The 26,514-nt window shown below is 41.6% G+C and overlaps 1 protein-coding gene across 2 annotated transcripts in view; it reads right to left on the bottom strand.

The window, feature by feature from the left end:
* Positions 1–25,562, bottom strand: part of GLP1R (glucagon like peptide 1 receptor) — a 118,862-nt gene extending 93,300 nt beyond the window's left edge. For both annotated transcript variants that reach the window (XM_081854190.1, XM_081854191.1), the window contains exon 1: positions 25,294–25,562. In XM_081854190.1, coding sequence (XP_081710316.1) covers positions 25,294–25,383 — 90 coding nt within the window. In that variant the 5' untranslated portion in view covers positions 25,384–25,562. The remainder of the gene's footprint in view (positions 1–25,293) is intronic.
* Positions 25,563–26,514: the final 952 nt, after the last annotated feature.

Genomic DNA, 26,514 nt, shown 5'->3' with positions numbered 1-26,514 from the left:
AGTATATAATTTCATGGCTCTTGCATCTCCTAATGGTAAGTGATTGTGAGTGAGGAATACGATTATGTCTCAAAAGCTGCAGTTCCAGCCGAAGGAAGCTGCTTATTTTGCTTTTAATTAACTATGGCCCAGGGTAACTCCCTTAGAAGCTCCTTCTCACAGTGCTCAAGGTTCACTGCTCATTTATCCACTGTATTGATCAGCTCCTGTTAGCCATCCCTCCCATAATTGTTTTTAAGTATAGTGGTGTTGCAAACACTCGGAAATAGCCTGGCAATAGATTTCAAGAAGGGTGCTTCAAGGGATAAAACTGCTCATACTAGTAAGGGTGCTTTGATGCATTAGTATAACAAGATAACATAAGAGCTCATCCCCAATATAACAGATGTGTATACTTTGACTTCCCCGCTGATTGTAGAAGAGCACAGCTGATATTTCACTTGCCTTACACAAGGGGGAACCGACCACTATATACACAGATCCAACCTTATGCTAAAAACTAGTGATGCATTTCGTTAACTTGCCTGCCAGGGGAAGACAGCTAATCTTACCATCAATCTTAGAGGCTGTCGTTTCTCTACACAGAAGCACCTCACTGAAAAAAAAATATTAATATTTGGATGTACTTGTCCATTTAAGATGTTTTGGTTAGTCGGACTCTTGCATGCTGGTCTCGTCAAATGCATGCTACCACATTAACTACCTAGTATTTTTCAATAAACAAACTTTGCAGTAAATAAAATATTTTGCTTCACTATTCCCCCAGGTACCCCTGGTTTATCTTATGGTCATCTGGGCCTCAACACCCTTGCAAGAAGCCAGCAATGCCATAGGCTTTCTATCGACAAATGAATAATTCCACATAAGCAGGCCCTTTATAGGCAGTGCACTGGGGGTGGGTAATTGCCCCTTGCATCACACCTGGAAAGAGCCCCATCCCTGCTTGGAGAGTTTTGGTCAAGCAGTTTGTTATTGCTATATTGTTGTCAACTTTTGAAAGCAACAGATGGCAAGGAACTGCTGTTGGCTCCAAACACTGCTGCTCTCATCAGCTGGGCTGGGCTCCTCCTCTCCCCTTGCAGAGATCCTGAGGTACAACAGCCCTGTGCAGAACTGGAACAAGACAATCTTTCCTGGGGATGGTAGTTATCAACAGGATCCTGTGAGCCGCCTGCCTACTTGCTGCAGTGTGAGTGACAAGAAGCCACCAGATCCCACCCTTCTGGCTACATTACTGTCACTTCCACAAAGGCTCAGTCAACAGGATATGTCTCAGGAGGCACCAAGGCATAAGTTTTGAACTGAAAGCAGTTTGTTTACAACCAAGCCATTGATAAAAAAAAAAAAAAATACTATTGTATTAAGTATTTGATACCTGGGTTTTTTCCTCCATTCCCATCCATTTTTCCTTTTGCACTGACAGGTTATTCTTATTGGATTTCATGCAACTCTGGAATTGTGGAACTCTGCATGATTAATCTCAATAGGTGGTGTATATTTTTGTTTAGATTCTATACAACTAGACACTTTTATGTTTCCCTTAATATGAAAAGGTGTCCGAAGAGAAAGGAAGGCAGTTACAAATGCTGGAGTAACCGGGGGGGGGGGGCGGGGGAATAGAAGCGTAATAAAAGCCTTAGCAAAACATTGCTTCTACTTCAACCCAGCTTTTCAACTAAATATGAACATTGATGCTTGTGGCCAAACTTCTCAAGTCTTGCATAGATTTTAATTCAAGAGTTTCAATTAAAACTGAACCCTGAATCATTTCACAGCAACCAGCTGCATTACCTAAAACGGCACGCCAGTTGTCAATGATACACGTGCACTGAAGAGTCAACTTATCATCTTTGAAAAGTCAAAACTACGGAACTTGAATACAGGGCAACTTGTCAGCATGGAAAGCATGTAATTATCAAGTAACTATGCAAGGTTAAAAATCCAGTTAAGCAGTTTCCGGGGGAGGTGGATGAAGACTGGGTGGAGGAGTACCAATCCACAACCATCACTAATAGCTTTTCTCTCAGCTGCATTTTAAAAGTGATAGTGTACTCACTAGAATTTTAACACATTTTTAGTCTGCAGTGTTGTGGATTGCTACTGGGACACACAAACATTTGAGTGTCTACATAGCAGTAGTTACATGAAGTATAATAGCAAAGAAAGAAAGTCTTCATATACTATATAGGAATCTAACAAGCTTGCTGGAATAAGGACTAGGCGTTTTGAAGTAAAAAAAAAGGTGTGAAATGTTCAAGGCAGTGCTTTGTGTTTATTAACACAGTGCACACAAGTCCAGCATTGTTCATTGCTCTTCCTGTGGCCAGACTGGGCTTCTATATTCCATGCATTTCTCTGTCACTGTCATCTCACCACTGCAGTTCTTTTCATCCTTACCCTACCAGTCTTCAAACTAATCTGGAATAAAGGCAGTGCGAACAGAATGGTGGAAGGGGATGGAGGGAAGATTTAAAATCTTAGATTTATATATCAGCTGAGCCATTTGGAGTTTTAACTTACAGAGAATTTCATTTCCCAGCTATTTTCAGAGTACAATTGGGTGGAAGGAAAATACAGTAACAATAATATTCTGAAAATTGAAGGACCCATTCAACAGCTAACACAGCCTTGTGAGGGGGATGGAACTTTATTAACCTTACCCCCTAGCAGCTTTGCATCTCCCACTTCCTACCTAGTCTTAAGCAAATAGGAATCCATTCACCTCTGCGGAATATCTAGAAAGAACCAGAAACACAAATAAAGTGCCCAACTTTCCTGGAAGAAAACTTTCCCCGAGAAAAAACAAAACAAATTCCTTCCAGTAGCACCTTAAAGACCAACTAAGTCAGTTCTTGGTATGAGCTTTCGTGTGCATGCACACTTCTTCAGATACTTCTTCACTTCTTCAGATACTAATTTCCCCGAGAAATTAGTTCATAGCCTTCCTAACAATGTAAGACCCCAAGTAATTTTTTTAACCCATGGCTCATCTTTTGCTTGTCACAGACGGTTATTAATCCAACTATTAAAACATTAAGTATCTGGAGATATTATAAACGGTGATATAGATTACAGAATTAAGCATTTATTCCACTGCATTTGTTCATAGCAGAAATCCTTGTGATTGGCAACAAGACAACAAAGTGGCATCCAATTCAAAGTGGCAAACCATTTAATTGTACAACTCAGTGTTTAAAAATCCAGATAAAAATCAACTTTATAAGGGAAGACAGAATGGAAACCTAACACAAATGTCATCAACACTTGATCCTTTGCTCTTTTTACAGAGATATTACATAATACAGAGTTTCCAGGAGGGAGGTGCCTTTTTTCAGCCCAAAGGTGTTGTTCGCTTGTGGGTAGCCTTCTGTAAGCACTCCCCATGCCAGTGGCAGGTAGGATCAGAGACAAAAGTGGGTAGGACAATGGGTGAGACATTTATCTTTGTACAGTAAGCTACATTCCAACCACGCCAAGGTCAGAGGTTTCCACCCACCCACAAACTCACTCTCCATCCAGGCAAGCAAGAGGCATCACCTTCTTCACACTTCAAGGACACATTCCAACCAGGATAAAGAACTTGAGGGGATGCAGAGCAGGTTCAGGGATGCGGGGGGCCACAAACCTGTAAGAGCAAGGGAGCCTGTCTCTCCCATAGTTTTAAAAGCTGTACATTGTAGCAGGCAAGATTAACCTTCTTACTGTTCTAAGTTTGATAGAACAACAAATCTTCTGAAAATGACACTCTATGTTTTAGTAGACTATCCCATTGTCAAAATATTCAAGTGAATTGGCAGCAACATAAGCCGCACACATTTATCCATATGCGTATCTGACCATCTTCCTAGGTTCATATGAAAGTTAGCACAATGCAGATAACACCTCTTTAAATTTAGTGGCCTATGCGAAAGCTATTTTGACAAGAAATATTTATGTATCTAGAGTTTTACGGCAGGTTTCTAAAATTAAACACTTTTTATTGCTGCTATGCATTTAATTATATTTGAGCGATCACCATCCTGTTATTTTATGGGACAATTATATAGTAAATAATCATTATAGCATAAACAGCAGTCAACCACTAGGTAAGTCGGGGGGACACATTAAAAAGAAAATGGGCCTATTTCTTCTCAGAATGCCGAGCAGCAAGAGGGATGGGGGGTGGGGAACAATTAGGAGGCAAGCAGTTCACACAAGCAAACGAACAGGAAAGGGAAGGCAAAGAGAACAGGGAACAAATTCTTCCAGATGTACAAAACAGAGACAAGCTTCTGATGCACAGAAGGAAACCCTGGATGGAATACACCTGAAACTGTTTATTAAAACATTCAGTAGCAAGAAGGCAATGACATTAGATGTTCTCAGAAGCTTCTGTCCCCTGTACATGTATTGTACCTTGGAAGGGACAAGTTCTACTCTCACTGTTGATCACTTGATCAACAGGACGCCTTTTAAGAAAATTAGTACAACGTATTAGCTAGTCAAATTTTTCTCCCACCATATCCCCTAGCTCGGTGTTAATGACAACGATTCATGATTACACATTAAAGCTGTGCAGATTGTGTGCTAAAGAAGAATTATGCTCCAAGGCAACCCAATCTAGTGCCAAGGAGATTCAGTTCCACGATGGCCACATTAATGATGTAAAATGTCTATTCATTTGCCAATATATTTGGGGTAGATGTCATATAAAGGGGAGAGAAAGGCCGTGAAAATTGTAACAGTTGAAATGAGATATTATTTAACCCCATTGCCCACATGTGATGTTTCTTTCAAAACTGTCCTCTCAACTCATCTTTACATCCACGAGAACCTGAAAGCTTTTTAAAGAGCCAAAATTTGCAGGATGTGGAGTTTTGCCCGTATCCTAATATTGTATAACCATTCATTCACCTTCACATGTGCCACTAATAAAACCCTGCAGTGTTCATTAAAAAAAAATAATCCCCGTTAACTGTGATCTCAGAATGATTGCTGCAATTCTGGCTGCAAAAGAGCACTCATTTCATTATATATTGCATAAGTCTTTGTTGCCACTGAAGACCTAAAAAGAACATTTCAGGCCAGAATTACCATCTCTTCCATCTATACTTTTCCACTCATTGCTAGGATAACTAGTTCTAAGGAGTACTTCCCTATACAGCTTAGGTCCAGGCTATCTGAAAGACCACATTCCCTCATACAAATCTGCCCAGGCTCTGCAATCTTCAGGAGAGGCTCTTCTCTCAGTCCCACCACCGTCACAGAGATGCTTGGTAGGGACACGGGAGAGGGCTTTCTCAGTAGCTGCTCCCAGACTTTGGAACTCCCTTCCTAGAGAAATTAGATTGGCTTCCTCCTTGCTGCCCTTCTGCCAGCAATTAAAGGCTTTCTAGTTCCAACAGATGTTTGGGAATTGGCTGCTGTTTTATTGTAATGACTTGTAAGTTTTAAAGCAGATTTTATATATGCATATAGTTTTAATTCTGTCAATGTTTAACTGTGTTTTAATGATTGGTTTTTCTTTGGTTTTAGCATTTCTTGAGCTATTGCAGAATTTGGCAGCCAGGTTGCTCCCCGGGACAAGACAGTTTGATATTACAGCAATCCTGGACAGACTGTGCTGGCTGCCAATTAGTTTCAGGGCCCAATAAAAGGTGCTAGTTTTTAATCTATAAAGCCTTAAAAGGCTGAGGACCGCAATACCTCAAGGACCACCTCTCTCCATATGAACCTACCCAGATTCTGAGCATCCACTGAGGCCCTTCTTCATGTGCCTCCACAAGAGGTCTGGAGGGTGGCAACACAAGAAGAGGAGGTTTCCACAGTGGCTCCCTGCTTGTGGAATGCTCTCCCTTTGAGGTTTGGCTAATGCCTTCATTATATCCATTTTGGTGCCAGGCGAAAATGTTCCTCTTCAAGTAAGTCTTGGGCTGATAGATATCCTATATCTATTTTAATGTGTTGTGGGAGGGGAGTTATTGGTTTGTTTTTGTTCTTATTTTTATTATGTATTTTGTGGGTTTCTTCTATTCTAATTTTATGTTGTGAACCGCCCTGAGACCTACTGGTATATAGCAGTATACAAATTTAAATTAATAATAATTAATTGTAAACTTGAGTCCCATCAGAAAAAAGGGGGAGCTATAAATAAATATATTAGTATTATTAATATTATTGCTCTGACTCAGCTTCAGCATAGTCTGCCACATTTCTACCTCTAGAAATTGCGGATATTTTTAAAAACACTTATCACCTTTGTATCCAAGCACCACGCAGTTACATAAAACACATGGCAACACATTCTTATCCTATTCCCCGCTTCCTGTGTTCATTGCTTTGAATCTCTCCTACCACCTATTCATAAATTCCTATTAAGGGGGCATTTAAATTAGCCACCAATTTTTCACACACACATGATAATCAACACTTTCATCAATTTCACTTGGGGAGGGTGGCAGTAAGTAGAAGTAATATCATTAAAAATCTGACTGAAGTCCTCTAACATGTGAAGAAGAAAAAACAGTAGTCGCTGAAATATCATTTCCAGCTTTGTTCAGGTAATGCAGGGGTCACTGAACAGAGAGTGACTCATCTGATTCCTTTGTTTTTCACATCCTGGCAGCTTTCTAATCTGCTTTTCAGAGCTCAACAGGAGCCAGAGAGTACGTACATACACTTTCATAGCATCTGAAAGATCGCTATGGCTGCTAGCCTGCCATTCATTTGTTGGTTAATCGACCAGGATGGTGGTTGATGTTTCATCAGTGGGAGCAAATGGCAAGCAAGGGTCTACTGATAGCTAAAAATCACTGAGCATTTGTGGAGAGATACCAATCAAATCATAGAGGAAGTGACACCTGTCTAACTGAGCCCAAAACATATTAGTTTTGCTATAGGAATGGCCAGGGTAGGGAGAGAGAATGATTGAAGGTAGGAGAGCTCCAGGCTGGAACTGGTGATAAAGCTTTTGGGGTTAGAATATGCAAGTTGCTTTCTGGGGATGTTGCATTTGCTTAGTGGTGCCTGTTCCCTTCCACTATGATCTGACTAATTCTCCTATCTTCTCTCTCCTCCAAAGGAAACTAAACCCAGAACCTGGAATTTCTTCTGGTTTGGGAAGCAGAGAGCATTTAATGCAAACAAAAGTATGCAGACCCTACATACCATAGGAACCAGCTCTTAAGGGCCATGGGGGCTTCGGCCCCCACAAAGTCAATGGGCATTCCCATGCAAATGGTGTGTGTGCGTGCGTGCGCGCGCACTGTGTCATGTGATCATGTGGGGCAGGACTTACCTGAACCCCTACAATATTTTATTCAAGTTGGCACCCCTCCTACATACAGGAGTCAATAACATGTATTCAGACCTACACCAGACCTTTGTGGGATTACATGCTGAATGATTTCCCCCTCCATTTCTTACTTCTTAATTGCCTGATCCATTCTTCAGTATGTAAAAACAAACATAAAACCAATACCAAATTCAGTCCCATGGATTTAGTTTAAAATGTTTCTGAAAGGCTCCCAAGCTACAATACGATCACAACAATCCATCAAAAGGGGAAGGTTTGCCAGAAAAGAGTTTGGTGGTCTTTAGCTGGGGTATTGGGACCTGCTACCAGGTCACAGCCTGATCTATGGTGGGTTGTAGAAGCAGCATGACCCCCATAAAAATGTAAGGTAAAAGAAAAAGAAAATGGTTCCCAAATGGTTTAAAAGGTGCACCCCAGGTGGGAAAATGGTGAAGGCTACTTATATAAGTCAAGTTCAGCATGTACATTTTACAGTACTTTTAAAACAAAGGCAAGAATCAATCTGAGATCTAAAACTAAGAGTTTATCGATGTGGAAGGCTAGGTAAGAAACAGCTATAGCTGAAGTACTCCACCCTCTTGGGCAGAGACTGCAGGGAAGTCCTGCCCTTACTGTATCTACTCTGTAGTAAGCCCCCAGTTCAATGGGATGTACTCCAAGGGAAGTGGGCAAAGGATAGCAGCCTAAACAAAACCGCACAACTAAATGAATTGCACCACTACAGAATGAAATGAAAATTTTGAAGGGAAAGTGAAATTGCGGAACAAGAGTCCACTTTAGACAAGCGTTCTGAGGAATGTAAAAGTCAAATCTCCCTATATTAAAAAACTTTCAACAGAAAAGAAAAAGTGCTTAATAAAGTAGGAAGCTTTTAATTTTGGAGCCAAAGCAAGGCCATGTCTTCCTTGCTCTATTTATAACAATATCATGGCTAATATTGTTGACAGATGTCTCTTCCTTACAGGAATATTCTGCATGTCACACCACATAGTGCATTACACACATTTCTTTTATGAGATGAATGTATTTCAAAACAGTATTTCAACAATTGGCATGCTTCTCTGTTAGGAAAACAACATATATAACAAGCCACAAATCTATCAAAAGTGTGTTGCTGTACTTTGGCTGAATGATGCTAACCTGCTATCATCCACAGCACCTGCAGTCCAGTTTTATTCAAGCCTCATAATGAAAGAGGCCTGTATTTAGGCAGCACTATCAACTCACTATCAACAACACTATCAACTCTTAAAAAGCAGAGACATCACCTTGCCAACAAAGGTCCGTATAGTTAAAGCTATGGTTTTCCCAGTACAGTGATACCTCGGGTTACATAAGCTTCAGGTTACACACGCTTCAGGTCACAGACTCCGCTCACCGAGAAATAGTGCTTCAGGTTAAGAACTTTGCTTCAGGATTAGAATAGAAATCGGGCTCCGGCGGCACGGCGGCAGCAGGAGGCCCCATTAGCTAAAGTGGTGCTTCAGGTTAAGAACAGTTTCAGGTTAAGAACAGACCTCAGGAACAAATTAAGTACTTAACCCGATGTACCACTGTACAATTCCACCTCCTAATGCCCTACCAATCCCCAACTGGCACCAGCCACCACTGGACAACCCTTAAATAATACACACCCATACAAACACAAATCCAGGCTTGTTGTTATCTGGTGCAGATCAGCATAAATACCTTCCCCTTCAATAAGACAGCCTAAGCTCCCTTCACAGATCCCCAAGTGCATTTAGAAGTGAAAATAAAATCCATCGTCAGACACAGAGAAGTTCAGTTCTGAGAACAATTGTGGCCTTGTTAGATTCTCTTCCAAGTAGCAAAAACATTCTGTAGCCATTCACACCCCCTTCAGTTCAAGGTTGAACACTGTTTTTCATAAAAGGACAATAAAATAACACATAAGGGAGTGAGAACAATGAAAACATTGGGACTTTATAAGGGATGCACTAGTCTGGGGCAGCCCTAGCACTCCTAATTAGGCTGTAGGGAATTAAAACTCTAAAGTCCCTGCACATCTCTCTTTAGAAAACCATTACATTGCCCAATTTATTTTAAGTTCTGTGCTGCTAACTGTTCAATTTGTTATCCGTTATAGAAAAGGGGAGGAAAAGAGCAAGAGTGGGAGAGTTTCTGACATACACTACAACAAAGTTTGCGAGAAATAAGAGTGGAAAGGGAGCGACAACAAAGTGGAAGCGTTCATGGGGATATACTACAAAACCTCAGAGAAATCAAGACCTAGAAGCAGTAACAAGAGGGGGAAACATAGGCATAGAAGATGAGCAAACAGCAATGAAATTCAATCAGCAGCATTAAAGTGGAAATCTGAACAATGGTTGATTAATGGGCTGTTGCACTAAGAGCAATAAAAGCAAGGACGCCATCAACAATATGTAGCAAGAAAAGGCGTTTGATAACATCTCATGGGAGTTCTTGAAGAAAAGTCTGGAAACGATGGGAATGGGAGAGAAATTTAGAAGAGGGATAGAAGCAATATATGAGGAACAGAAGGCAAAATTGGTAATAAACAACACCACAACAGAATATTTTGGTATATATAAAGGAACTAGACAGGGTTGCCCCCTGTCTCCTTTACTGTTTATAACGGTACTAGAAATATTGAATGAGAGACTGAGGGGGGCAACAGAAATAAAAGGAGTGCAGGTAGGAAAGAGGGAATATAAAATCAAGGCCTTTGCAGATGACATCGTACTAACTTTAGAAGACCCAAAAAAGAGTGTAAAAGAAGCTTTACTAAAGATTGACGAATTTGGAGCCGTGGCAGGACTTAAGATAAATAAAAATAAAACCAAAATGTTGGTTAAAAATTTAACAAAGGAAGAAATAATAGATTTAGAGAGAAGGACGGAAATTGCAGTAGCTAAGAAAGTGAAGTATCTTGGGATATGGGTCACAGCTAAGAACATAAATTTATATAAGGATAACTACGATGTCACCTGGAGGAGTATAAAGAAAGACATGGAATTTTGGGGGAGGATGAAACTCTCCTTTTTGGGGAGGATAGCTGTTGTCAAAATGAATATTTTGCCTAGAATGCTATTTCTATTCCAGACCATCCCCATACTTAAAGACCTAAAACAATGCAAAGAGTGGCAGAGAGTCTTGGCAAAGTATATCTGGCAGGGGAAAAGGCCACGGATAAAAATGAAAATTTTGATAGATAAAAAAGAAAGAGGGGGCTTTTCTCTCCCGGATCTAAGTCTATACTATGAAGCGGCCTGCATACTTTGGTTAAAAGATTGGATAAAACTGGAGAATAGAGATTTACTGGATTTAGAAGGCTTTAATAATTGGTACAGATGGCATTCGTACCTTTGGTATGGGAAAGTGAAGGTCCACAAGAGCTTTCTAAATCATATTTTTAGAGGACCTTTATACCAATCATGGGAAAGGAATAAAAATCTCCTTGAAAGAAAGACCCCATGGTGGATCTCACCAATTGAGGTTTTAACGGTGAAGAAAACAAACATGGAGGGAAAAAACGCCACCTATGAAGAAATGTTAAGAAAAACAGACCAAGGGCCAAGACCTTATGAAGAGATAAAAAATCTATTCACTGGGTGGTTGCAATACCACCAGGTGAATGATTTGCTAAAAGAGGACAAGAAGAAGTTGGGTTTTGATGACAAAAAATCAAAATTCAATGTAGAAGTAATAGAAGGTAAAAACAAAACCCTATCTAGAATCTATGACATACTTTTAGAGTGGTATACAAAGGACGAGGAGGTGAAGGAGGCAATGATTAAATGGGCAATTGACTTTGGTTATAACATCGATTTTGAAAGGTGGCTGGAAGTGTGGAATTGTAACATAAAGTTTACAGCATGTATGTCTCTGAGAGAAAATGTTTGGAAGATGCTATATAGGTGGTACCACACCCCTGTGAAGTTGGCCAAAATGTATAGACTAAAAGATAAGAAATGCTGGAAATGTGGGGAGGTGGAGGGTGACTTATATCATCTATGGTGGACATGCAAAAAGGTGAAAGGCTTTTGGGAATCGGTTTACAATGAGCTTAAAAGAATATTTAAATACACTTTTCCCAAAAGACCCGAAGCCTTTTTGCTGGGAATGACGGGTAAAGATATTAAGAAAGAAGATAGAACGATATTCCTCTATGCCACCACAGCAGCGAGAATTTTATTGGCACAATATTGGAAAGTGGAAACTATCCCCAATATAAATGATTGGCAAATTAAAATGTTAAAATATGCTGAGCTTGATAAATTAACAGGTAAATTAAGAGACCACGATGAACAGAAATCTCTGAAAAATTGGAGTAAATACTGGAACTATATTGGAATAAATGCTTAATGTGATTGGCGGGGTCAGAACAAATACTACCAGCGTGTGAATTTAGGCCTATAGATTAAAAATAAAATACGTAATGGAAGCAGATATTCGATACTTACCAAAAGGATGGAAGGAAGTCCAGGAGGCGGTTTCTGTGGGTTTTTTTTTTTTATCTTTTACTGTTTTGTGAAATAGCCAGATTAATCTATCTTTGTATAGTTATAGAGAGGAAAAAGTTGGCTTGTATATCTTGACTCTTTTTTTTGTTACAATTTTTTTCTTTTGTATTTGGTTGTATGTTTGTTATGTGTATAACCTTAATAAAAATGTATTTGGAAAAAAAAAATATGTAGCAAGAGCATGTAGGCTCTCTATGCTAACATCAAATGCCATTCTCATCTACATTTGGCATCTTACATGTTGCACAGGCTCATCAGGCCAAGCAATGAAAATTCAAGGACCCAGTGACCTCTAACAGCTGCAGAGACTACAAAAGCCACCAGTCAAGAAATTGTGCCCAGGCTTGGTAGCAAACAGTTGCCCCAAAGCACATGTGCAGTGCCTTTCACTTTCCACTAAGCAAGTAAAGCCTGCTCTGCCTGCCCATACAGTGTGAAGGCGAAGCACTCGTGAGACAAGCAGGCATTGCTCCTCTGCAAGTCTGACTCCAAGTACATATCTTTAGAAATTGGACACTGCTCACACCTCTCTAGATAGCATTCCATACATTAGCTAGGGATCACAGACCCTGGTTCCTAAAACTCACTCCTAATTTTTCCCAGTTCCCATCCCACAACTCTTCACAATTAAAATGCCACTATCTGTAGATTTCCAACACTGCTGCAATAGGTAGGGTCTTCATTCTGTATATCCAACTCTTCAGAACATATGGCTTTGTTTGTGCCAGAGCGCAGTCTGTGAGAAATCTGTTTTTAGCAGAAGGCTACAAAAAAGTTATTAGCCTTTTTAACCACAGAATAAATTTATTCCAACCTAATTTAGCTGCTGTGATGCAATTTCCCACCTGACCTCTTCTGCAGCTTCTACTAGATAGCCAATTCTATGGTGTGCCTAACCCCATTTCACATGCCAAAGCATACATAGGAATAGGCAGGAAGTTTCACAATGAGTTACCCGTATTTTTCGCTCTATAACACGCACCAGACCATAACACGCACATAGTTTTTAGAGGAGGAAAACAAGAAAAAAAAATATTCTAAATGAAATAGTGGATATATGATTTTTGTGGTTCATGCTGTGGCCACAGACATGTGATCTGACAGTGAGTCTGGAGTAGCCCAATGCAAAAATCCTGAGGATCCATGTGGATCCATGCTTTGTAACCATGGAGGAGGGAAGGAAGGGGAACCATGGATCCTCTGCTCACGACTGCAGCAGATCCCCCCCGCCACCCGCAGGCATTCGCTCCATAACACGCACAGACATTTCCCCTTACTTTCTAGGAGGAAAAAAGTGAGTGTTATGGTGCAAAAAATACGGTATATTCTTCTGTCACCCGTAAGCATTCTTATTTTCCTACTTGCCAGGGTACAAAGCATCCATGCCATTGGTGGGCTTGCAAGTGATTTTGTAGAAAGACTGGCAATAACCTCCTTCCAGCTACCAGCGGTAAGAGTGAGCACCCATCACAGGGGGCCTGAGTAAGAGCCAGTCCTCACTCACTCAGTTAGAGACTGAACAGTTCAGACACAGAGATTCAGGATCGGAAGGAAGGACACCAGATAGGAGCATGCCTTGCCAAGACCCCATGAAAGAATCACCTTGGTGCAACAACAGCCACTTAAGACTGGTTAAAGCAGGAACAGATCCCAGCCCCCAACATCCCTGATCTTTTGCCATGCTGGCCAAGGCCAATGTGAATACAACTTCTGAAGGGCTACAGTTTCCCATATGGTCTGAAGATGGGAAGATATAGCCATTAGAGTTTTGCAGGATGGACGGACACACAGCTGTGAGTTTTTGAAGGGTGAATGAGACTGACCAAGTAGGACACTGGTGAAATCATCTTGGTGGACACTTGTCCTCTCTGGGAATCTGAGGCAGAATAAGCAGTTGTGTTACCTGCACTCTGCGTGTGTATTTATAAACAGAAATAAACAATCGCTACCAAGTCTCCAGTGCTCACTCTCATCTTGGGATGGAAATCTGTCCAATATGCTTCTCTCAGTTTCTCATTTTTCCAGTTTTGTGTTCTGTTCACTTTTCTGTATCAGTCATCATCTTCTTACTTTAAGTCCTCATGTAAATCCTTAGTTTGTAAGTCCTAATGTAAGCCCTTAGTTTGCATTTCTCTTCATACACATTCTTGTATACAATCTTATCTGATGTAGACATTTGTGCAAGCTATTTTCCTTAAAGCTATGCATCTTTTTGTTATTCTCCTGAATAAATGCATCTTTACAACACATTTTCACCTAAAACACATTTTGGGGGGCTTGAGAACCAAATTGCACAATTTGAAGAATGCAGATATTGAAGAACAGCTGCACTTTGGCTTGCATACCATTTTGAAAAGTGTAAATCAGGCAGGTTCATGTTCAAATGCAATTTGAGCTAAATTTCTTCTGCATCTAAAAGGAAACTAAACGCTGTAGCATCAACCTCTGAACTTTCACACAGTGAGGAGAGGTTGAAGTTAGCAATGCAGAAGGCCTTCCTATATGCTTCACCAGGCAGATTTTAAAAGCAAGTCATAAGAGCAACTTAAGAAAAAACGAAGCTTAGACGCAAGAAAATAAGTTTTACTTTTGTGAAAGGGGAGGGCTTGCAAAACGAACAACATCCGTAAATCATATTTCAGTGGGTACACAGTAGCAGAGATACAGAAAGCTTCTCCATACAGAGCAAATAGTTGCCAATGAAGAAGGCAGCCACCACAGGGAGCCATTTAGAGGGGGCATTGTGCTGCTGTTTGTGCAGACATGACCATCCCTGTGTCTGATCCGTCTTGCAGTCAATCATTCTAGCATTCTATACTTTTGCTCTCTGCAAACTCCCAAATCTCTTCGTTGTTGGCTTTCACTGTGTAAGAGTGAAATAAGATGTTTCCTTTGCAGAAGCAAAAACCTTACTTTCTAAAAGGCATTAAGCTAGATCTCAGTTGTTTGAGGAATTTAAGCTTCTAGTGCTAACGTATTTGGCAATGCTGGTTTAGCATTTTGGTCCATGACATTGCACAACCTTAACTTGTGTTGTGCTTTAAATCGTGCCACTATCAATACGTCTAGGTTAAATCACCTAACATAATTTATATACTTTCTTGTGCTTACAGGAAATGCATTCACGGCCTGGAATCTGATGCAACTAATGGGCTGTTTATTACTGTAATCCACAGCCCACAGAAACAGTAGCAATACCTAAAGTATGAAACCAAATGGCATTGTACACCTTACTACTGCATAATAAGCAAATGCTCTTCACAACTATTACATCTTGCATTTGAGCTGCCACAGATAAATACAAGACAGAAGTACTGTTTCTGGAGGACAGAAGGCGGGCAGGTGTGGAGGACTCCCTGGTTCTGAATGGGGTAACTGTGCCCCTGAAGGACCAGGTGCGCAGCCTGGGAGTCATTTTGGACTCACAGCTGTCCATGGAGGCACAGGTTAAATCCGTGTCCAGGGCAGCTGTGTACCAGCTCCATCTGGTACGCAGGCTGAGACCCTATCTGCCTGTGGACTGCCTCGCCAGAGTGGTGCATGCTCTGGTTATCTCCCGCTTGGACTACTGCAATGCACTCTACGTGGGGCTACCTTTGAAGGTGACCCAGAAACTACAACTAATCCAGAACGCAGCAGCCAGACTGGTGACAGGGAGCGGCCGCCGAGACCATATAACACCGGTCTTGAAAGACCTACATTGGCTCCCAGTACGTTTCCGAGCACAATTCAAAGTGTTGGTCTGACCTTTAAAGCCCTAAACGGCCTCGGTCCAGTATACCTGAAGGAGCGTCTCCACCCCCATCGTTCTACCCGGACACTGAGGTCCAGCACCGAGGGCCTTCTGGCAGTTCCCTCACTGCGAGAAGCCAGGTTACAGGGAACCAGGCAGAGGGCCTTCTCGGTAGTGGCGCCCTCCCTGTGGAATGCCCTCCCACCAGATGTCAAAGAGAACAACTACCAGACTTTTAGAAGACATCTGAAGGCAGCCCTGTTTAGGGATGCTTTTAATGTTTGATGTATCATAGTATTTTAATATTCTTTTGGAAGCTGCCCAGAGTGGCTGGGGAGGCCCAGCCAGATGGGCGGGGTATAAACAATAAATTATTATTATTATTATTATTATTATTATTATTATTATTATTATTATTCAGTCCTCAAAAAAACCAATGCAGTTGTGATGTCCTCATTTTGGTGCAATCATTCTGGCTGCAAAAGAGCACTCGTTTCATTATATATTGCATAAGTCTTTGTTCCCACTGAAGACCTAAAAGGAACATTTCAGGCCAGAATTACCATCTCTTCCATCTATACTTTTCCACTCATTGCTAGGATAACTAGTTCTAAGGAGTACTTCCCTATACAGCTTAGGTCCAGGCTATCTGAAAGACTACATTCCCTCATACAAATCTGCCCAGGCTCTGAAATCTTCAGGGGAGGCTCTTCTCTCAGTCCCACCACCTTCACAGGGATGCTTGGTGGGGACACGGGAGAGGGCCTTCTCAGTGGCTGCTCCCAGACTTTGGAACTCCCTTCCTAGAGAAATTAGAAAGGCTCCCTTCTTGTTGTCCTTCCGCTGGCAGGACAACAAAAAGCCTGTTCTTATTCCAACAGGCTTTGGGGAACTGATTGTTTCTAATGAAATAGTTGGTGCTGTGATGTTTTTATTGTAATGATCATTAGGTTTTAATAGATCTTATATACATAATGCATGCACACACACACATACACACACAGTTTAATTGCTTTTTAATGATTGCTTCCCAGTGTTTCAACAATACAGGTGCAGCAGCACCGTATGTTTTTCTAGGAACATGTCTCAAGACATACAGAAAACATCTGGTACTGTTTGCACCTGTTCCTGGGCGCAACTGCTCATATGAGCTGATAAGGGCCCCACTCACAAGTTTATGCTTGAGAGAGGTTAATACCTTACTAAAGCGGTACTAACTTCCTTTGAACATCTGTCCAGATATTATGCAGAACATGGTGTTGCACTCATTACTAAATAGATCAGATTGTCCTGTTAAACTGGCTGTTAGGCTAACTGGCTAAAATAGCTTTCTAACACACAGGGATTTCGACTAGCAAAACTATTATCTGTAAGAACAGATGAAACAATCTGCTGCCCCAACTTATCTTTTCTTTTTTTTTTTTACATACTTCAGAGGAGAAGGAGAACTATAAGATCACTAAACAAAGGGGAAAGGCTGACATTCATATATATATATATATGTGTGTGTGTGTGTGTGTGTGTGTGTGTGTGTGTGTGTGTGTGTGTTTGCCAATATCCAGAAAATTGTGTGTTGAAGTATCCTGCTCACCTCCAACAATTATTTCTAGTTTTATAAAAATAAAACTCTTGAGATGTCAGGTCATCTGACAGTTCCAGGTGGGAAGAAACAAGCAAGGAAAGACATAAATCCAGCAAGACTTTAGCAAAGTGTCATTAACATAGATTGTTACAACAGGAAGATCTCATACAACGGATTCTGGCTGCAGATTTGTGATTGCTTGATGAGCTTCCATTAATTTATTTTTTATTTAACCTTTCAAAACAAGTAGTTTCTCAAGGCAACTTAACAGTTACTACCGTATCTTAGCTGTAAGATATGAAACCAATATCTAAAAATGTACCACTTAAACCAGCATAAACCATTCCTGAGCAGACCAATGAAATCATATTGAAATTTAAAACAGAGCAACAACTGTTTAAAAATCTAACTTGCTTCAACAAGAAGCAAATTAAAACAAATATCTTTAGAAGCAACCAGAGAGAGAGCGCAAAACTTTTATATCCTACAGTACTTTTCTTTTTTGAACCCAGAGCAGTCTTGGATTGGGACTCTGAGCTCAACTGAGGGCTTTCCCTCAGTTTATCCTTCCTCCTGTGGCCCCTTTTTTCTACTCAAGAGTTGTCCGCTTCCACAAGCTGCTTCTCTTCACAGTGCAAAAGATGCAGCCTTGTGACAGGAGGAACAGGAAATGGTCATGCTTCAAAACTGATCCATTTATTACAGCTTTCACCAACTTGAATCAGGATGATGTATATATTAGCACGCATTTCAGAATACAAGGAAAGCAACCATGCATAATGTCTCCGATGGGAGGCAGCAATTGTACAGGGCCATTTATAAATGCCTCTGAAACAAATACACCTCTCCATTATTTGTTAGCAAACATTCATTGCTTTGGCAGAAGGAGCATTTATGTCTTGGTTTCCTTTCCCTAAGCACTGGGAAATTACAAGCAGAATTTTTGCATGTTCGGTTTCCTTGAAGTTGAGTGTTATTATTACTATATTATAATCTGTTTACAAACTTTCCTGCTTAGAAAGAACAAGGAAACTGCAAGTACAACCAACATCCTATGTCTTTCAGTCAATTGCACAGTGGTTGTGAGCACTCCAAATCTGGCAACAAGCAAAGAGATAAAATGACAGCTACCAAACGTGCTTATTTTGAGCAAATGTGTGTAGACTAAGGAGTCTCAGCAACCAAAATAAAGGAAAAGAACTGTAACCTTCTGAGTCGAAGTGGACTGTGCATTTATGCAATTTCCCCACTCAAAAGTTTACAGCGTCACTTTTAAACACTTAAATTACACCTGCCTGCCTTATCCGATGAATAAAAAACACAGGGTGGAGACAGTCACAGCTCTTACTTGCTACCTCTCCTTGATATGTGATTGCATTTTAGTGTCTGAAAGAGCCCTGTGATAAAGTATAAACTTTAATTTACCAGTGCACCAGTTTGTGGGGAATACGCCATTTGAAGCTCATGTATACTTTTTTTTAACAAAGATGTCATTCTTTCATCTGAAATGGGACTCCTGGAAAAATAAGGATCACAGAGATAACAGCAGTTTGACCTACAATGAAGATGGTATTGATTTTGCCTAAAAGGGGAATACAGTCAACAAATGGTCGGTAAATGACTGACCAAACCTGTTAAAGTGGGAAACAGGGATACAAGTTATAGTCCAAAGATGATAAAAGGGAGAGCAGACAAGTAAAACATGAAACTGTTAAATAAGGAAAATTATGAAAGTATTCAACCACCATAACTGAAGAGACATGCTGTCAAATACCTGAAATTCTTGATATATAACAGGGGGATAAATTAGTAGCATGCCATAAATCTCAATTTCTCTGGGAGAAGACTAGGCACAATGTAATAAAGGTGTTGTGCCATTTTTGACATTTAGGATTTGACAAGCAAAAGACATAGCACCTTCATGTTCAAGAGCAACCAAGCGAGTAAAGCAGTGAATACTTAATTTTCCCTTAGGAGATATTGGCAGTCTTATTCTCTACTTAAAATTTAAGAAAACATTTGCCCAAGCTGAAATTTGCGCAACATTATCATGAGACCACTACTCAATGGTGTGCGTATTTCCATTTGCAGATAAATTTCCACTACTGGTGTTCAAAAGGAGATTTGCATTTAAATACTTTGATGGCAATCTGGAGGGTAGGAGAGAAACCAATGGCTCCCAGTTACAAGAAAGGAGATTCAGACTAAACATCAGAAAGGTCTTTCTGAGAGCTGTTCAACAGTGGAATGGACTCCCTGGGCAGGTGGTAGGCTCTCCTTCATTGGAGATTTTTAAGTGGAGATTGGATAGTCATTTGTCATGGATGCTTTAGTTGAGATCCCTGCATTACATGGGGTTGGACTAGATGACCCTCAGGGTCCCTTCCAGCTCTACAATTCTGCGATTCTATAAATGCTTACATGCCACTTAAATCAAATAGCAGTGAGCATGATTACAACTTTACTTAATATAAGAAAGCATAACGGTTTAAAGTGGTACTGACAATATGTGAAACTTCCTGCAGAGTTTTACTCTTTAGTAAAGATGTAATTTATGAAAAATTCAAGCTAAAGTTTTTTGAATGACTTCTATCAAACAATGGGAAGAAGCAAGTTATCATGTTAAAACACAAGAGAAAGCGTGCATGAGAGAGAGCTCACCCACTGACTCAAAGCTAAGATCCTTCCTTACTGATGAAAGATACACGTTTTCTCCTCTCAGCAATTTAAAGAGTTGCCCTAATCTTTTATTTATTTATTTTGTCAACCGTTAAAGAGTTGCCCCAATCTATAGAGTGAAGCAAATATATGAATTCTCCACCCTTCTATACTGATTTCTCCACTTTGAAACGACCGCTCCACTTTAACGTTCATTCAGAGGACAGCATGAATAAACTGTCCAAAAATGCATATAAAAATATTCACAGTATACAATGGACTACAGGTAGAGAAGGGACTACAGACAGAGATACATTATGTTCCAGGAATACAATGTTCAGTATCAGTTTTTGTGTAGCTATTGTGAGGACTTCACAACTGAATGGATCTTGAACAGAATGGATCTTTAAAGTGATATAATTTACATTTATTTTAATTCTTCAATGGCACAATCCAATCAGGAATGAAAAAGAGTTAATAGCATGGTCAAGTCACCTCAACGCATAAAATACAGTTAATACACAAGTTGTCCACGTCAAGAAGTCTAGAGCTTCTCTTCATTTCCTCCCAGTTTATTCAAGATACCTTGCATAACACTGATTGAATGGGTTAATTATTGGAACAGCAGAAATATCTATGAGGAGCTCCCCAGAGACAACAGAGCACAATAAATGCAGTTAAGTGAGAACATTTCAAGTTGAGCAGTACATGAATGCGAATAAAGTACAGCATTAAACCAACAGATGTTTGACGTATATTACTTTGTTAGAAACATTTAAGGAACTTTAAACAGAAATGGAAAAGCAAGCGGCATAGATGGATGGGTTTCTTGAAATTTTCCAATAATTTTGCCAATAAAGCTATAAACCAATGCACACCTACCTGACAGAAGTCCCACTGAATAACCATGTATAGAATTGAACTTAAACATATGGCTTAGAGAACAAGAAAACTTTGATGTGGGCAACTACCTGATCAACAGCATCTTTTGAGGTATGTATTTTCCGTGGTTAGTTGCTACAGGAATGAGCATGACCTTTATTCAGTCTTGCATGCATTATGGAGTTTTCGAACAAGCTTTCTCTTCATTCTCACAGGGTACCATCCAGCCCAATGTTATCATTTTATATGTCTTACTAAATTCAACTTTAAATTGCTCGATTTTGCTGGAATTGTGTTAGTGGAGTACAAGTTATCATATTCTTTGCTTTTTAAACCCTATGTTGGGCATATTTAAAAAATGGAAATAGCGAGTTGTGGCAAATATTTAAAGGATATTTTTGTAATAACCTTCCCTTCTTTAATGTGCAGCTTCCTTTTGAAGAATCGTGTTATTAACTCTAACATATTGAAAACTTTTTATTACAACATTAAGAGGCTATTATTTGGTAAAACTTTTGTTTTAAAAAAATATGTTTGCAGCCCCATTGGGACTGATCCCTCATTTTTGCAGTATAGTAATATACTGAAGGTGACAGAATGAGGGCACATTAATAGAAACCAGAAGACACTGCACAAGTCTAACTCAGGGCAAAGCCACCTGGTCAAGAGAAGAAATGCAGAGAGGCTTGGTTATAAAACTGCACCAAGAGCTCACGTAATTCTAAAGAAGAAAGTGCCTCTTTCAAGTCTGTCTGTTGAGCAGCTCCTTGGGTTGCCTACAGCAAAAACAGTATCTGCCTAAGCCTATCTTCCCTCATCCTCAATGAGGCCTTGTCACAGAAGCTTGCATCTTAAGATTGCTCTCTTAAGCAAATGGGACAAAGATATGAGTTTTTGCTTTTCATTCTGCATCTTCTCATTCTGTTCAATCCTTACTGTTGAAATGGCCTCATTCTGTCACCTGCACTACTGTGGTGGCGGCAGCCTCCTTCTCCATCCTTTATCTGCTCATTTTGTAATTCTGTTTCGTTCAGTCTTGGACCCATGGAATACTAATGAAAGATCCACTGAAGTATGCAAGAGTGTGTCATTCTTCCACTACCCCAATGACACCATTCCTGCCATATCCCCTCTAATACTCAGAGTCTCACTTCCTCTTCATAAAGCAAACCCATTTCACAGGCAATTATTGTGCTTGGCCTCAAGGGCCAGATACCTCCTGACAAGCAAGGATGGCACCAGAACTTACTAGGTCAGAAGATATTCCAAAAAGCAGGACAATGACTAACCATTTATTAAATTATACCTTTTATTTGTTTTTAATAAACCTTTGTTGTTTTGCAAGAGAGGGACCAAAACTCTCTTCAACATGTCCACATGGTGCAGTGGTTAGACTAGGACCAAGGAGACCAAAGTTAAAACCCCATTCAGCCACGAAACACACTAGATCAGTGTTTCCCAACCTTGGGCCTCCAGCTGTTTTTGAACTACAATTCCCATCATCCCTGACCACTGGTCTTGCTAGCTAGGGATGATGGGAGTTGTAGTCCAAAAACAGCTGGAGGCCCAAGGTTGGGAAACACTGCACTAGATGATCATGGGTTAGTCAGTGTCAGTCAACATTATCTACCTCCATGGTTATGTTGAAGAGAAAATAAAGGGGAGAGGAGCCAACTATGCTGTTGTGAGTTCCTTGGCAGAAAGACAGAATATAAGTGTAGTAAATATATAAATGGTACCGCTACATTGAAAGACCCCCCAAAGGTTTTTTTTAAGCCTAAATACTGAAGGTACTGAATCACAAAAGAATATTTATCCTATCCCAAGTACTCTTTCTACATTAATGGCAAAACTAATAAAGCAAAATTATATATTTTGCTGATACTGTCTCCCATTCTTTAAAGTCATGTATTTCAATTAGCAATTCAGTCTTGGCTTCATGCACTGCCTGTTAATGCTTTGAATAAACTCACACTGCAGCATAAACTTAACATTCTATTTACGGGGGACATTATCTTCAGACCAGCTAACTGAACTTCATGATACTTTACTGCCCATACTTTTGAAAAAATAATCCCTCAGGATCTTTTCCAGCACACCTAGTTTGAAAGCTCTTTCTGGATGCTGTGTCAACCAAGAGGATTGGCAATAATTTGCTAACAGCTACAGTATACCCTATTTTTTGCTCTATAAGACTCACTTTTTGCTCTATAAGACTCACTAAGGAGAAATGTGTGTGCGTCTTATGGAGCAAATGCAGGCTGCGCAGCCATCCCAGAAGCCAGAACAGCAAGTGCGATTGCTGCTTTCGCTGCGCAGCTATCCCTCTTGCTGTTCTGGCTTCTGGGATTCGGAATATTTTTTTCTTGTTTTCCTTCTCCAAAAATTAGGTGCGTCTTATGGTCTGGTGCATCTTATAGAGCAAAAACTACGGTAACTAAGACAAATAAGGAGGTTTATTCCATTATTGCAAAACTATCTTGTTCTCTTTCCTAGCATTTTCTATGGGGTGCATGATTTTTTTTTTAAAAAAAAAAGTCTGACCACATAATCTACCATTTCCTTTTGATCAACACAATAGGTGCCAAATTCTACTGGCAAAGAGGCACATGATGCTCATACGCAAGTGTCAAAATGTCCAGAATGTCTGTAGTTGAATCAAACCTACTTCAAGGTAAATGAAGGTAAACCATGATTCTTTTAAGAAGTTTAAATTTATGTGAAGTTGCTGAGACCACAAAAGATTCTTGGCCTGTATGCACACTTCCTTGGAGGAGAATCCCATTGCATCTTTCTCATGAGGAAAAACATCCATTAGCTACACAAAGCTTAGCATTTTTAGGTATTTATTTTCAGGTCCGTAAAAATATTTAAAGTCACAAAGGTAAGAAATTTTACCCTTTTAAAGAAAAAAAAAGCACCCACAAATTCACAAGCATTTTATACAGACTTTGCATGTACTTAAGATATATTCAGCATCACACCTTCCCAGTTGTGAGAATGCTGAAACCCAGCACTGAGACTGGTACGGATAAGGTAATGATGCACAAATAAGGCCATTCAACACCTTTTTGAAAGCCCTATAGTTTATTCTCCACTAGCAAACAACACAGTCCCAAACAATATACATGGGTACTTGTCCAAAATCCCTGATAGAGGACAAGGATCTTGAGATCACATTAAGGGTAGCAAAATTCTGTGCGATTGCTATAAAACTTAGGGAACAAGCTATGCTATCATAATGATTAAGGCCCTAAATGATAATTTTAGGTTATATGTCAGTGACTAAGTTTTAATGTATGTATTTTTTAACTGTTGCTATATCTGTATTGCCCCTGTTATACCTAATTGCAAATTCAAATGTATCCCTATCATGTTTTATGACTTCCTTGATATTGTATGTGGGCTGGAACTGGTCTGTGACCGAAGTAATAAAAATTCATTCAATTCATTCATATTTGGGTACTGTATACCCCAATGCAGATGCTGCTTGAGTAGCCTATATACAAACTGAAGCTCTCTTTGCAAGTTCACTTAATTCCAACCAAGTCCCTGACACAGCCCGATTTATGGCCAGCTAATCTGAGCATCCCACCCTCAATAGTCTTCTCAAAGTAATGCCACACACAACAGCAGACACCAAGAGGCAGAGTTGTGCTTGTAAGGCTGTAGGAAACAGCTCCAGAGTGAACTATAGCAGAAATGCTTCAGCTGGGATCAAGTGGCTTCTGTTTAGGAGCGCCTGACACCCAGAGAAATCAGTCCGCCGGTACTCTAAGGAGAAGTCGGCCCCCCTTTTCATCCCTGTGCCAGGCATGGGTCTATTATATTGTCGAGATTTTGAGATGAGCGCGTCTTTGACCAGTGGAACACTCAGTTTCTGAATGCTGCTTTGCGATACGGGTTGCAAACAGCCATTTGATAAGCAATGATTTAGAAAAAGAAACAAAAAAACTGTAGATCGTATAAACTTTTGATGGTGGTTGCAACCCCGCCAGTTTTACAACTGAACTCCCCCACCCACCCACCTATTGCTCAGATATATGCAGCCCGGCTGCCCTTGGCCTGCGGAAGGAGGAAAGCGGCGGAAGGGAGAATGGTAACTGCCAAGAAATCCAACTACGTCGAGCTCCTCTGCCCTCGCAGACCGAACTGCCTGAAGCCAAGGGAGTTGTCCGAGAAAGACGGCGCTTCCTGATTTTGCTAGCTGGGGGTGGGAGCGAGTGGGATCGACGCCGGAAGCCCTAGCGCTGGGTCTCGGGGCAAATGGTGCTTCTCCCCCCCCCCACTTCTTCCTCTAGCACTCGCTCGGGGCCAGTGGCGTAGCGTGGGGGGTGCAGGGGGGGCGGCCGCGCCGGGCGCAACATCTGGGGGTTAGGGGGCGCAAATCCACGGGTTAGGGGGCGCAAATCCACGGGTTAGGAGGCGCAAATTACTTGCCTTGCCCCGGGTGCTGACAACCCACGCTACGCCACTGCTCGGGGCAAGACCGCGGAGGGAAAGCCGAGCAAAGACAAGCGAAGCCCGTCGAGTAGTAGTAGTAGTAGTAGCCAAGCTGCAACCCGGCCAAGCGCCCTCGGTTATAGCGCTCAGCCCCTCCTCGCCTTCGCCCCGCGCCCTCCTCCCCGACACGACTCACCCGCCTCGAGGGAGTCGCTCCGCCGGTGGCTAAGAGCAAAGCCAGAGTGAAGCTTTTCCAGGGAGCAGGCGGCGCCGACGACGGAGGCATGTCTCTGCCGCCGGAGTTGCCCCAAGAAGCCCCGGCAGCCGCCTCGGCCACAGCAAGCGCAGAGGCAGGCAGGCAGGCAGGCAGGGGCGAGAGGCCACCTCAGGCGCGCGACGAGGAGAGCGCGAGAGCGCCCAGCGGCGGAGTTGGAGTGAAGTTTGGCGCGCGGGCTTGGCGGCATTTGTAAGCCGCGGCGCGAAGCTCAGCCCCCGCGCACGCCTCGCCAGCCAATCGCTTCCAGACGCAGGACGCGCCCCCAGCCGGAGTTCGGACGGCCCGGAAATGCGGCGCAGCCGCGAGGCGCCCCCTGCCCGGCTGCCCTGGCGGGCAAACGCCTCACAAGCGCGCGTCCCTCGCCGCCACGTGATCGCAGACGCTGCCCCGGGCTTGCTACTTCGCGCTGCCCGTCCTTTTTCCCGCGGGGTGGATCATCGTCGTGCCATAGCTACCCCTCGGGCACCGAACACAAGCGCTCGGTAGGTGTTTCCCCGCCGCTGGCTTTTCGCCTTAGGGAAAGCTTTCCATCTGCTCGTTGGTTCTCGAGATCGCGGAGACCCGGGAGGAAGTGCGACCTTGGGACCCACGAGCCCCGTTTTGGGTTGTACTTTTAGGCGCGATTGGAAAGGGTAGGAGAGTGCAGCCTTGCTGGGAAGCAGGGTCCGTTTCTCCTGCTAATCTGACAGGGCTGCTTGGGTCACACGGTCAACCGCTGCCTGCTTCTTCTGAGTAGACCTACAGAGGATTGCCACTGGAAGTGATCTGGAGCAAACGTCTCACAAGCCACCTTTAGTCTTCAGTCGCCAGTCCCTTCACACAAACAAAAGTTGCTTTCCATATGAGGAAAAGTTGCAATATTTGGGAGTAAAGGGAACATGGTAAAGGTGCGTAAATATGATGTGGAGAAAATAGAGTAACATTTCTCCCTCATAATGTTAGAGCTTGGGGCCTTCCAGGGGAGCTGGTGAAGTTTCAGGACAGATAGAAATACAGTGGTACCTCGGGTTAAGTACTTAATTCGTTCCGGAGGTCTGTACTTAACCTGAAACTGTTCTTAGCCTGAAGCACCACTTTAGCTAATGGGGCCTTCTGCTGCTGCCGCACCGCAGGAGCACAATTTTTTGTTCTCATCCTGAA

This window comes from Podarcis erhardii (genome assembly GCF_964252035.2).
Source record: "Podarcis erhardii genome assembly, chromosome: 3".
NCBI classification, from domain to species: Eukaryota; Metazoa; Chordata; class Lepidosauria; order Squamata; family Lacertidae; genus Podarcis; species Podarcis erhardii.
The sequence above is the reverse complement of the archived record's forward strand: the minus strand, read 5'-3'. Positions and strand labels throughout refer to the sequence as shown.